Raw genomic sequence first — 14877 nt, 5'->3', positions numbered from 1 at the left:
ATTATTCTAGAATATTGTATTTGTGATGTAGTTGTTAAAAATTATATGATTAATAAAAATATTTATAAAATGGCATATGTATAAATGAACTTTACACAATAGTTTACGTTTGAAAAAGAAGTCACAATTATTCTATATGAATCTAAAGTCAGTCAGGTGTTAATAAATAAAATTAACAATAATCCTTTATCTACTGGTTTCTGGGGGAAGTAAATGCATTGTTTTATTTACAGTACGTCTTTAAGAGAAAGCTTGTTTTCTGCTAACCTCAAAAACGACAGCCCTTGAATTTATATAAAATTGACTTACTTTCACATGTTCAAGAAGTCTGAGGAAATTTATATTAAAATGGGTATCCTATTCAGTTGGTAATGCAGTGACTCTAGATTTTAAAATTCACTTACCTTCTCAGGTATCTTAAATATCTTTTTATATAAATAGTTACTCCTACTGCAGCAACAAAGTAGCAATGGAAAGGCCATCTGGGTATAGAGAAATTCACTGAGAGGCCTCTGACTTAAATTAGCAAACAAATGAGCAAACAAGCAAAGAATGGCAAGATTATAGAGATGTGAGATGGAAGACCTTTTTGGCTCTCACAGATCCCTGAAACAAGGATACAGATTTGGATGCATTTCAAGAGGCACTTGGGTTTAATGATCCTTTTGAAAAAGTTTTTTGAGTTTTCCAGTTGTATGCAAATGTGAAAAATAAGAAACAATCCTCCCATACAAGGTATGCAATAGTTTAGACTGAAATGCTCCCCAAAGGTTCACGTGTTAAAGACCCAGTACTGATATTGTTGGGAGATGGTAGAAACCTTCCATGGGGCCTAATGGGAGGGGACCTAATGCAAATTTGAATTGTGCATTACAAATACTTAAAACAACTGGACACTTTGGCACATCCTTCAAGGGGCATGACCTTGAACATCATGGGGGAACCCCAGCTCCTCCTTTTCCTCTTTCTTTTGCTTCCTGCCTTGATGAGTACTTTTTCTCTATTATACTCCCCCCCCACCATAATAACATACTGCCATGCCACAGGCCCAAAAGCTTAAAGGCCAACTGACCTTGGATAGAAACCCATGGGACTATCAGGCAAAATAACTATCTTCTCTTTGTAAGCTGATTGCCTTAGATATTTGTTCAGTAATAGAAAGATGACTAATACATAGTTGAAAACATTAGCCTGAGTATGAGAGAGAAAAATAGAGCAGAGAGGGGGGGTGAGTATGGGGAGAAAAAGAGAGAGAGGAGAGGCAGACAGGCAGGCACACAGCAGAACAGCAACCACTGGTGAAAACAGAATGAAGATCTAGATAGGCAAAAGAGGAGAGATTGGTATTATTTCAGGAAGTACAAGGACATATTTTGTGAGGGTCTTCTGAATCCATAAAAATGAATGTTGTGGGAAAAAGTTCACATAATTAAAAATTAAGAATGTATGGGCCAATGTGAGATGTAGAAACAAATAGTGAAAAAATATAAAAAAACAACATACCATTTAAAGTGCATTAATTAATAAGCATTAATTAAGACAAAGTTTGATCAAATAAGACAAATACTAGATATAATACCCTTGCAATTTTTTTTTAAATTTTGCTAGAAAATGGGGTTATTTCAAAATCATTTACTGGAAAGAATGTGCCCTACTAGCACCTTGAAATCTTTTTTTCCTCATAGGAATTGTGAATCTGAGTGTCATATCATTTCCTCAATTGAGATTTAAATTCACAGTTGAGAGGCTAGAAAACTGATATGAACAAAACTGAAGTCAGAAAGCACCTCAAATCCTCTCTTCTATTTCCTTTAGGAAAATAAAAAGCAAAATGCTGTCCAGTGGTCTCTGTCTGATAAAACAGGTTTACTTGTAGGCTACACAGTGGTTTCTAGAAAAACAAATTCCTTAGAAAACTAGAGAGGTTTTGCCCAAGATTAAGTGGTTACATTGGCTTTGAAACACAGTGAATTTCCAAATTTAGAAAAACTGAATCTCTATTAATTATTTTTAAATGATCTCACAATTACTTAGAAAGTTAGAAAATATAACAGAGACCAAGGATTTGGATTTGGATATTTCATACTCTGAAGTATAAAGAAGAAAACACAGGCTCTGTGGGAGGACATGGCAAATTGGAACTGCAGATGAGACTATCCAGCCTGGCACAGAAGACTACCCGCCTATTCAGGACTGAGCAGAGTAAGGAAAAATATAGAGCAAGTGAGATGCTTTTGAACATATTTTGGAACTTTAATTTTCTGCATTAATCCACATAAGGAATTGATTTGAAAAGCAGCAGAGGGGGACATGGCTGTGTTTGATCTTAAAAGGGGCCAAATTTGGGGCAGATCTCACTCTTGGCAATACATTACTTTAAAAAGTTGGCAGTAACTCAAGTAAAGAAATAAAAAGTGGACCTTGGGGCAAATTTAATTGAAGGAATGGGTCTGATATATTTTAGAGGATTCTGAAAGCACATCAAAAAGACATTTTTAAAAGGCATTTCGAAGTTGAATTGCCCAGGTGAACAAACAGGTACAGGCGGAGCTCTTCTCAAAACTGGAGGCAATGCTTCTCCAGTTCTCTGACGCATCTCAGTTCACCCAGACTTTTGTGAAAGGAATTCCTTTGTATGTCTAGAATAATAAAACATATGCACAGCTTTGGCTACTTATGGATGTCTTGGTTTCCAAAGTCCTACTTGTTCACTGCAATCAAAGAAAATATGGAATTTTGTCTCATTCTTCCAAGGATAAAAACTGTCTTTATTATTATCAAATTTATACCCCAAGCTATGCTTTTATTCTTTTTTTTTAATTAGCTTTGTATGTCCAGCCTAAATCATAATGAAATCTTGCTTGAAGACATTTCAAGCTGAATCTGAACTAAACACAGAGTTTGAAAACTATAAATAACTTAACATAAAAAGCCAGGAACAATTTTCTATATGCACAGGCAAAAACAATGAGTTATGACCACTGCTTCCTTAGAGAGATGGCAAAATGATTCTAACTACAATATGCATACCAGTCAGACACATTAAAATTTGGGATAAAAGTATATTGTACTATGACATATGTGGGCTTGGGAAATAGAGAGTTATGGATTGGGCACGGTTCTCCAGGGTGTTACACATGCATCTCTCAGGAATACAGTGCACTGTGCTGCCACATACTCCTCATTCTTTGAGGTTTAACTATCAAGAAATAATTGCTCTAGTTCAAAACATTTGCAAATCCAAACAGATACACATTGTTGTCTATTTCTCTATTAATTTTTTAAAAATAAACTGTATTGTGTATACTTAAGATATGCAACATGATATTATGGAAAATGTATGGATTGTAAAGGTAACTACAGTTAATCAAATAAAGGTCACCATTTTCTCAACTAGTTACCCATTTTTTTGTGTGATAGCAAAAACTACTACAATTTGTTCACTTAGCACAGATCCCAATATCTATTAATATTGTTACAAAAATGTTTTAAAAATTCCCATTAAAAAATTTGATATTTTCTCAAATTTAAATCACTAAATATAAATTGCTAGAGCAAGATAAATCATTCTTAAAGTGCTTGAACAGCATTCTTACATGTTCTATAATTTAAAATCTTAAACTTCTTTCAATTCCTTGTAGTATCCAACCAAGTCAGCAAATTAACTTGAAGTTGGAGACTAATTGAAACAAAATCTATCCCAAAAAGGTCATGTAGTGAAGTCATGATAAGGTCATTTCCCCAAGAATTCCCACAGTTATTTATTGCCCTTTGTTTGAAAGGACTGTGTCATCAATGCATTAATTACTGGTTCAAAAAGAAAGCAGGCATCAAGGGGAGAGATGGTTCTGAGAGAGTTATGTAAAACAGGTCCTTCTCCAGCATACCCCCTGAGAGATAAATCACTTTTTATTATAAAAGATTAAACTGTAAACCCTTAAACTGTTGTGCTCTGCTCAATGGCTCATATTATCATGCCATACCACACATTTTACAGTTTACAAATGTATGTCAAATACAGCTCAAGTTTAGTGGTCATACTTTTCATAGTATTTCACTAATATTTTTGTGAGAAGAAGGCAATAAAACAGCATGAAAGAATGTCACTTTTGTAATAAAATATGGTTTGTTTTTGGAATATTATGATTTTATTGTAGTATAAGAAAAAATAGGTCAATGTTGATATACAATTTTGGTTGGTTTCTCAGTATTCTACTCTCTTTCTATTAAAGGGCTCTAGAATTTTTTTAAGCATGATAATTAGAAGAAATGGACATTCCTTTAAAAATAAATTAAAAGATTTCAGCAGGCTATTCACTAATTAAATAAATACTAAATTTTGGTGAATATGAATTGCTATTTCAGGCTAATTCATACAAGTATTAGCCACTAAGACTTATCATTTTTCACATTCCTTCCACATTTTATATGAAAAAGTAATGCAAACATGTTCAGTTACATTAAAAATGCAATGGGGGACTGGGGTTGTGGCTCAGCAGTAGAGTGCTTGCCTAGTGTGTGCGATGCTCTATGTTCGATCCTCAGCACCACATAAAAATAAATAAATAAAACAAAGGTATTGTGTCCAACTACAACTAAAAAATAAATATTTTAAAAAATGCAATGGTTCACAAAACCACAAAAAATCTGAAATAACAACAAGTGCACTAAATATCTCCATCTGTAACCAAGATAGGACCTTGGGCAACTCAAGGTCCCATCTTCCCACTATGTGAAAGTTTTATATATTCTGTGATTTCCAAGATTAGTTCATGCTTACATATTTTATGATTCTAAAAATTCTAAGAAGCAAAAAAAATTTCCAGCAATCAATGGTTACTGCAATGAAAATAGGCAGTTTTGTTGTTTGAGCATCTTCTTATGAGTTATGAAATTAAACTTTACACAAAAATTTGGTGCTACAGAACATTCTTGTTTCAACAGTCACCATTATGAATCAAAAACAGACTATTGTAATAGAATCAAACCACTGGTACTGGAACTTGAAGAGCCATGAGGAATTCAAATGCCTTCTATTCCTTACTAACTTCATGTGGACAGAAAATACGGAGATGCATGCTTTTTAGCAGTATATACTGAGTCTGTCATTGGGCATCCCATATCCAGAAAATAAACAAATATTATTCCAAGAATCAGTATCAACATACAGCATATTTAAATATACTTTAAGGAAATAACTCTCTAATTAAGACTGCAAAGGTTAATGAATCAAGTTTTTTGAAGAAGATAATTCTTCCTAATATTTCATTCACACTTCTATTCATTACTATGCCAAAATTTTCATGTACATTTATATTGTCCAATTTAATATCCATAAAACATAATTACAGGGTAAGTCAAATAATGTTTACTTCAAACAACATATACCTTCTACACATGTTTTTCTTGTAATAGATTAAGACTTACTCAACAGACCAAAACAAAACAAAAATTTTGCATGTCCAAAAAATCTCATTTGAAAGTTAAATTTTATGGTTCTCTGGGTTGTAACAGTTTTTTTCTTATTTGAAATAATTGTGAACAAAACATTCCATTTAATTATATTTGCTAAAATTTATCATGTTAGAAGACACTGGGTAAACTACAACACTTATTTCTAGAATCTTTATTATTAAGATAATTACATGGTTCTTGCTTCAGATTCACACTTCAGAAAGTAAATTATCAGCCTGACTCTTTGAGTTTCTATTTTTGGTTATTTCATTTATTTGAAAAAAAAAAACCTCTTTTTACCCATTTTTTAATATAATCAATGAAAGCAAGCCATTAAATTCTGTGTTTTATAATCAATGCTGTACTAGTGGAAAAGTAGTTAAAAGAGAGATGCTATTATACTAAGAACAACATGAAATTTATTTCCACAAATGAAATCTTGAATAGAGAAGATGTAAAGCTATAATCCAAGAGTCTATGAAAGACTATGTTACTTTCCTGTGTATAATATTTTTTCCTGATTAGCTAATATTTTATATTAATAAACTTAAATCTATTTTTATAATAAGAATATTCATTTTAAAATGAACCAAAATATAATAATGTAGCTGTACATATTTGGACAAACTGGTTAATCATTTATATATTAAATAAATTATTAAAGTACCTAATTATGCTTCCCACAGTCATAAAACAAAAATGTTATAGCTTTCAGTTGAAAATTACCCTCACAATAGTATTTTCAAAGAGTTTTCCTCCCTCTATGTCAGTATTATATGTTTGCATATATGTATATAATGAACCTTTAAATATTTAATTTATAAAAGGCAATGAATAAAATGTCAAGTCCTATTTTTGTCATTTTTTCTTAGTTCAATGAGAATAAAGCTTACATTGCAGTACCTTTGGATATTGCTTGACAGGAATCAATACTCTTTCTGAGAGCTTTATGTTTTTGTTGCTGATGACATCAAGATATTTCTTTTCTTCATCTTCCTTTTTTCCATCAGAACCTTGAAATTTTTCAATTTCTGAAAAAATCAGAAGAAAAAAATGAAATAAATCATCATAAACATGCTGACTGTTCATATTCTTCCTCTTCCCAGATCAGATTTTGAAGAATCTTGATAAAAGGCCAGTAACAAAATCTTTCTAACAACAATGTGAATGTCACTACTGTGAATAAGGTGACTGCTGTCAACTAAAACCAACAAGTGACACTTTAAGATGTGACTCTGTCTTCTGTGAAACAAGTGATATATTTAATTCATTTTAAACATCGTCTAACAAAAGAGGAAATATTCACCCTGACTACCTAAATTGTCTAAACAAACATAAGTTTCCAAGGAGCAATGAACAGAACAAAACATATTTTAAAGTTATGTGTCATTTTTACTTAGATCATTTCTAAATAAAAATAATTTGAAGATTGTAATCATCCAATTATCAAAAATGCATAGTAAAAAGAAACTGCACAATAGTTTTACATTCCAACCAATCTTAAAAACAATTTAAAAGTAGTCACAAATGTCAGATAAATGGTGAAATCTGTAAGCATTATCATTCATCAGGACGAAAGTATCTGTTGAGATGGAGGAGAGGAACTTAGTTTCATCCTGTGAGAATCTTGCCAAAATGGATATTTCTAAGTACATGTACATAATTTATCTACCCTTGCATCTTTTAATGAACTAATTTCATAAAGTTTTTTGAAATTCTAATATAGTTACCAAAGATATATACAGCAGAAAATAAGAAAATGTTCCTGTTTTTATGGAATCTATATTTTTATGAGGAAAACACAATTAGAAAAGGAATACATGTGCAGAAACATTTCCATATGGGAGTAGAGAATAAATACAGTAAAGCTAGAGAGAATATACAGGAGAGCAGAGGCAAGGTGTGGGCTATTACTTTAGATTTCCAGAGTGCCATTGAGCACAATTCTGAAGGATGAGAAAGAATAAGTTTGCTTTTAAAAGAGCAAGAAGCAAGAAAACCTGTGGGCTGCAGAACAGTAAATGTAGAAAACATTTGGCAGGTGATATTCACAACCATTCAGAGCAGAGGGCAAGTGAAGAAAAAAAAACATATCATTTGTGTGGCTGAGAAATGATGCTCACTTGGACTAATAAGGGAGGAGTGAGAGGACAAGTTAAAGCTAGAGTAACTCCATAGAATTCACTATACAAAATAAATGGTTTGGATTACAGAAAGTTTTCGTTGAACTAATTCCCTTATGTTAATTAGTTGTTATTTCCATAACATATCTGTAAATGGGTTTTCTGTCCTTCCTCTTGGCCAAATGTACCATTCCAAAATACAAAGTAAATGAAGCTATGGATATTACATGCAGAAGTTTCTCCATTTTGTTATAAATGGAACAAAACATTTTGCTTCTGTTGTTTTGGAGTAGAGGAAGGTGATGGTGACTATTAAATATGTATATTTTAATACTTGTTTTTTTGCCTTTTGAAACAGCTATTTGTCTACTTCCAAATATGGCTACAGTAGCATATCTTTGCTTTGTTCTTTGCTGTTCTATTGTTAATTAACATATGTCCAAAAATGATTTAAAATAGGTGATAGAAAAATTCCCATAATAAGCCAGATAATAATCTATTGGACCCATGGGAAACCTAATCTTTTTGAAGTAATATTACATTGCTTACACACATAATGCCTGAATGAGAGCTCCAAAGTATAGTTTATACAGTCATTTACAACCATTTTATCAATTATATACTGTGGTTTACCTAAAGTATTTTTTTTTAATTTTTTTTAAGAGAGAGAGAGAGAGAGAGAGAGAGAGAGAGAGAGAGAGAGAGAGAGAGAGAGAGAGAGAGACAGAGAGAGAGAGAGAAATTTTTTTTCCAGTATTTATTTTTTAGTTTTTGGCATACACGAACCAAGCGCCCCGCGCATGCCAGGCAAGCCCACTACCGCTTGAGACACATCCCCAGCCCTACCTAAAGTATCTTTAAATAAACCAAACTTTTTAAAAATAAGTTATATGTCCATAGATTCTACTTAGTATTATAGCATTATTTCCTACTTTCCCACTCCAAAGTACTAACAAGTCACTTTCAATTGCCTTTTTAAACTGAAAAGCACTCCTTATTCAGGCCTTTCAATCCCTTGTATAATTATTACCCCAGAACTCTGACAACTGTAAAGAAAGAATATTCTTCACATCCTCTGACACTGACAATGGACATTTGATCACTGCCCTCTGGGTACTCGTACCTGTCTTACTTCCAAGCTTGCTGAGGTGATTGTACAGTGGAACCCAATGAAGAAACTGACTCAATTCCCAATCAAGTAAATGAACGACTTTTTTCTCACTCTGTCATAAAAGAAATTAAATATGTCTGACATTATTTGCTCTCCACCAAACTACCACCTTAGGCTTTTTAAGACATTTACAATTTGATCATTCTATCATTAATTATAATAACTTTCCTATTAAGAATTCTTGCTGAATAAAATAAAATTCCCACTAGTCTTTCTGGTCATTTCTACAATTTCTTTTAAAACTGGGTATTTCTTTTCCCTTTCTGATACCTTCATGGAGTAATCTTGTCTTCCCCGACATGTCTACATACCCAACTAGCTCAGTAATTGTGTTTGTCAATTGCATAGTCATATAATGCTACAAACTTTTCTGGCTTTAAGAGAAATTTATATAGTACCAATTTGTATAGAGAGAGCCAGTATATATACAGAGAGCCAATTTATATAGTACCTTTCTTATTTTAATTTTTAATTTAAAATAATTTGTTATTCCATAATTAATGCATATTCTTAATGTAACCTACAGACAATACACAAGTATCCCTAATATTTTAAAGGAGTACATAGTTTGTTGTCCCAGGAATTACTGAATAGCACTGTGCCAAAATATTGAGTCATTTCACTGGTTTATATTATTTATTTAAGTTGGCTGTCGTGTTATTAAAAAAAACAGATTTAATATCTTTGGGTAGATTTATATTTTGTAGAAAAATGGTAAACTACAGAGATTTTAATGTTTTCCATTCTCATTTTATGGTTTACTTATTAATGTATATATTTATTTGAAATTTATTTTATCTATAATTGACTATTTTAAGTGGCTTTTGCCACAATACTAGTATTATGCAGATACTGCATAAGAGACTATCTTTGATCATGACCATTCACTTTGTACCAGATATTTTAAAGAAAAAAATTTATTTCTGCTCTTATATTACTTCATTTTCCTTATTGATATCTTAAATATGCCTTCTTTTGGTTTATTTCATTTTATAATGTTCTTAAGTTGCATTTTAATTCTTTTTTATTGATAAAATATTTAATGTTATGTATATTCCCTAAAAAACATCATAGACTATGACTGTATATTTGAATTAGCTATCTTTTTATTAAAATTTATTTGTAGAATTTCTGCAATTCTGTTTTGCTACGTTTAAAATATTTAGCAACATTTTATAGAAATACCTGGGTAGCAGAGTTTTTTATTTTTTATTAATTTATTTTTTAAATTGATTGAATTATGTCTATATTTTGGAATTCAAAGCAGATTTCTTAGTGGTTACATTTTTGGACATAACTCATGAATATTTCATGAAAAGCATTCTATTCTCTGTTGTTGTGGTTAAGAGCTGGATGTAAATCAATGACATCTTTTTTTGCCAATAGGATTCATCTTGGGATAAAAGCAGTATGTGAACATTTTTCTAGATATGTATTTAAGAGTAGAATTTTGTTCATAAATTATGCACATATTTTAATTTATTAGATAACCTAAACTATCATTCTGCTGTGTAAAATGTATCTAACACATTTATGAATGTTTCTATAAATTCCAAATCCCTACAATGAGGTTTGGTTTTGAACTTTATCTTACTCCAGTTCCTGGGGGGACTAAGTACTGAAGATACCATCTCAATTCTAGTACAAGGAATGTACAGAAACCATACATAAAAGTGATTTTTTTCTAAACTCAAAAAAGTAATAAGCACACTGCTGGGTTTTGTGTGGGTTAGATTGTGAGAAGATTGAAGAGGAAAAAAAATAGGAAACTTGATGATCCCAAGAATCCTAAAACACAGAAATTTCAAGCAAACATTTATATTACAAAGGGAAGACAACTCTTCAAAGTATAATTCTCAACAAGGTAACCTGTCAACAATGTGTAAATTGGGACACAATTATATAAACTCAATTTATGAATAATTTTGAAGCAGACCATTTAATGATGAGAACAAGACTTAAGGTAATAAAGTACCATTTCAGAAAGACTGAGGAAAATTTAAACAAAAACAATTTCCTAGGACAAGTTTTTTCCTAATGGGGAAAAATAGCTTAAAGAAAAGTACCGATAGAACGTGAAGTTAGAAAACCATCCCAATTAAAATCTATTGCCACAGAAACCTTCTAAAAGCACAGGCATGATTTTCTCATTGAACCATAAATTAAAGAAATAGATTATGTCTATGTCCATACAATATATACTATATAAAAAAGAAAAATGAACTAACTAATATATTGGCAAATATGGAAAACAGAATAGAGATGATAACAAAGCAGAAAATGAAAAAAAGTAAGAATGAACAAAATGAAAATAAAAAAATATATCAGAAATAAAATGAATTGGAGAAAGGTAAATATTTAACAAGTATTAGAAGATAAAATGAAAAGAAATATCATAACAGAAAAATTCATTTCAGATATAAATAATAAACCATAATGTAATTGAGAATTTTTGCATACTTGTTCATCAGGAATATTGGTCTGAAGTTTCTTTCCTTGATGTGCCTTTGTCTGGTTTTGATATCAGGGTGATATTAGCCTCACAGAATGAGTTTGGAAGGGTTCTCTCCTTTTCAATTTCATGGAGTACTTTGAGGAATATTGGTGTTAATTCTTCTTTGAAAGTCTTGTAGAACTCAGCTGAGAATCCATCTGGTCCTGGGCTTTTCTTGGTTGGTAGGCTTTTGATGACGTTTTCTAATTCATTACTTGAAATTGCTCTATTTAAATCATGTATGACCTTCTTTTTCAGTCTGAGCAGGTCATATGTCTCTAGAAATTTGTCAATGTCTTTGATATTTTCTACTTTATTATACTATGAATTTTCAAAATACTTTCTAGTTATCTTCTGTATTTCCTTCTTCATCTTGTATTTTAGTAACTTGAGTTTCTCTCTTTTTATCTTCATTAGTATGGCCATAGGTTTATCTATTTTATTTATTTTTGCAGGGTTGGTTCAACATATGGAAATCAATAAACGTAATACATCACATTAATAGACTTAAAAACAAGAATCATGTGATCATCTCAATAGATGCAGAAAAAGCATCAGACAAAATACAACATACCTTCATGTTCAAAACACTAGAAAAACTAGGGATAGTAGGAACATACCTCAACATTGTAAAAGCTATACATGCTAAACTCAAGGCGAGCATCATTCGAAATAGAGAAAAATTGAAGGCATTCTCGGTAAAATCTGAAACAAGACATGGATGTCCTCCTTCACCACTTCTATTCAACATAGTCCTTGAACCTCTAGCCAGAGCAATTAGACAAAAGAAAGAAATTAAAGGGATACAAATAGGTATCACTATTTGCCAATGACATGATTCTATATCTAGAAGGTCCAAAAAACTCCATCAGAAAACTTCCTAGAACTAATAAATGAATTCAGCAAAGAAGCAGGATATAAAATCAACACCCATAAATCAAATGAATTCTATACATCAGTGATGAATCCATTGAAAGAGAAATTAGGAAAACTACTTTATACACAATAGCCTCAAAAAAATAAAATACCTTGGAATCAATCTAACAAAAGAGATAATAGACCTCTACAATGAAAACTACAGAACACTAAAGAAAGAAATTGACGAAAACCTCAGAAGATGGAAAGATCTCCCATGCTCCTGGATAGGCAGAATTAACATTGTTAAAATGGCCATACAACCTAAACTGTTATACAGATTTAGTGCAATTCCTATTAAAATCCTAATGATATTCTTCATAGAAATAGAAAAAGCAATCATAAAGTTTATTTGGAAAAATAAGAGACCCAGAATAGCTAAAGCAAGGCTTAGCAAGAAAAGTGAAACAGGAAGCATCACAATACCAGGCTTTAAACTAAATTACAGAGCTATAGAAATAAAAATGGCATGGTATTGGCACCAAAGTAGACGTGTAAACCAATGGTACAAAATAGAGGACACAGAGACAAACCCACATAAATATGATTATGCCATAATAGACAAAGGTGCCAAAAACATTCACTGTAGAAAAGATAGCTTATTAAACAAATGGTACTGGCAAAACTGGAAATCCATATGTAGCAAAATGAAATTAAACCTCTACCTCTCACCCTGCACAAAAATCAACTCAAAGTGAATCAAAGACTTAGGCACTAAAACAGAGACCCTGCGCCTAATAGAAAAAAATAGGCCCAAATCTTCACTATGTTGGCCTAGGATCTGTCATCAAGACTCCTAAAGCACAACAAGTAAAACCAAGAATTAATAAATAGGATGGATATAAATTAAAAAGCTTTTTCTCAGCAAAGTAAACAATTAAAAGTGAGGAGAGAGCCTACAGATTGGGAGAAAATCTTCACCTCATACACCTCCAATAAAGCATTAATCTCTGGAATATATAATGAACTCAAAACACTTAACACCAAAACAATAAATAAACCAATCAATAAATGTGCTAAGGAACTGAACAGACACTTCACAGAAAAATAAATACAACTGATCAAAAAAATATATGAAAAAAGTATTCAACATCTCTAGCAATTAGAGAAATGCAAATCAAAACTACTCTAAGATTTCATGTCACTCCAGTCAGAATGGCAATCATCAAGAATACAGGCAACAATAAATGTTAGCAAGGATGTGGGGAAAAAGGTACACTCATACATTGCTAGTCGGTCTACAAATTGGTGCAACCACTATGGAAAGCAGTATTGAGATTCCTCATAAAATTAGGAATGGAACCACCATTTGAACCAGCTATCCCACTCCTTGGTTTATACCCAAAGGACTTAAATTCAGAATACTATAGTGAGGCAGCTACATCAATGCTTACAGCAGCTCCATTCACAATAGCTAGACTGTGGAACCAACCTAGGTGCCCTTCAACAGATGAATGGATAAAGAAAATGTACTATATATACTCAGTGAAATATTACTCAGCTTTAGTAAGTGGTTGAAGTTGGAGAATATCATGCTAAGCGAAATAAGCCAATCCCATAAAATCAAAGGCTGAATGTTTTATCTAATATGTGGATACTAATTCACAATAAGGTGAAGGACACTAGGGAAGAATAGCGTTACCTTAGATTAGGTACAGGGAAGTGATGGTAGGGAAGGGGAGGGGAGGTAGGGATAGGAAAGACAATAGAATGAAACAGACATTATTACTGAATGTATATATGTGACAGCATGACCAATATGATTGTGCAACATCTACACTTAGAAAAATGAGAAATTATATCCAATCTGTGTATGATCTATCAAAGTGGATAAATACATTCTACTGTCATGATAACTAATTAAAACAAAAGTATTTTAAAAATGAATAATAATAAACCATAAGTAAAGCAAGACTAAACAAACAAAAGACAGAAGCAGAAAGAAATAATCAAGAACCTTGATAAAATTAGAAAAATGAAATAAAATTTTTTATGAAACAAGAAAGATAGAGAAGATAAGCTAAGAAGGACCATGATATGCATAATTGGAGTTGTAGATAATGAAAAATAAAGTCACAGAACTGAAGAAAAACTAAGAACTGCTACTCAAGAAAACGCCTTATAAAAAAGGGTAATGTGGAGGGTGAATATACTTAAAATATCTGGTAAAAATTATGAAAATGTTACAGAAACACATAATTTCATACAACTAATATGTTTTAATAATTATAAGAGAACTATGTGACAATATGATATTGCTGAGTATGATTGGCTCAATTTCAGATTTAATGTAGAGAGAGAAGAAAAAGGGAAAAGAAAGAGTGGAAAAAAGGGAGAAGAAAGTGTGAAAAGGAGAGAAACAGACGTGAAAATTAATATGAGGCTCTGTAAAGTGGGAGTCATGCAACAGAATAACTATTTCCAGATACCTATAGAATGGCTCAAGTTGATAGTTGCTGGTTGATTTACTTAACATATGTCTACCTCAGTTTCTAACCTGGAAATTAGAAAAAGAAAAAAAAAAAGAAACCTCTTATTGTGGTCATGAAGATTAAATATAATGTAACTAGAAACTGGGAAGTGGTCATGGGAGAAGGATAGATGAAAAGGTTCAATGCATGATGTATGCATGCATTGAGACATGATGAATTGGTTAATTAGTACAATTAATATGTTAATATAATTAAAAAATAAATAAGATAATAAAAGAAGGTGCTTAA

General features: G+C 31.6%; 1 protein-coding gene across 20 annotated transcripts in view; it reads right to left on the bottom strand.

Moving 5' to 3' along the window:
• The window catches only part of Khdrbs2 (KH RNA binding domain containing, signal transduction associated 2), a 586688-nt gene that overhangs the window by 481355 nt on the left and 90456 nt on the right, over positions 1-14877 (bottom strand). For all 20 annotated transcript variants that reach the window (XR_013425076.1, XR_013425077.1, XR_013425079.1 and 17 more), the window contains exon 2: positions 6358-6485. Coding sequence is in view for 3 of the 20 variants with exons in the window: in XM_078019828.1 (XP_077875954.1) it covers positions 6358-6485 (128 nt within the window). In the remaining 17 variants the exon portion in view is untranslated. The remainder of the gene's footprint in view (positions 1-6357; positions 6486-14877) is intronic.

Source organism: Ictidomys tridecemlineatus, chromosome 8 (assembly GCF_052094955.1).
Source record: "Ictidomys tridecemlineatus isolate mIctTri1 chromosome 8, mIctTri1.hap1, whole genome shotgun sequence".
Taxonomy (NCBI): Eukaryota; Metazoa; Chordata; class Mammalia; order Rodentia; family Sciuridae; genus Ictidomys; species Ictidomys tridecemlineatus.
The sequence above is the reverse complement of the archived record's forward strand: the minus strand, read 5'-3'. Positions and strand labels throughout refer to the sequence as shown.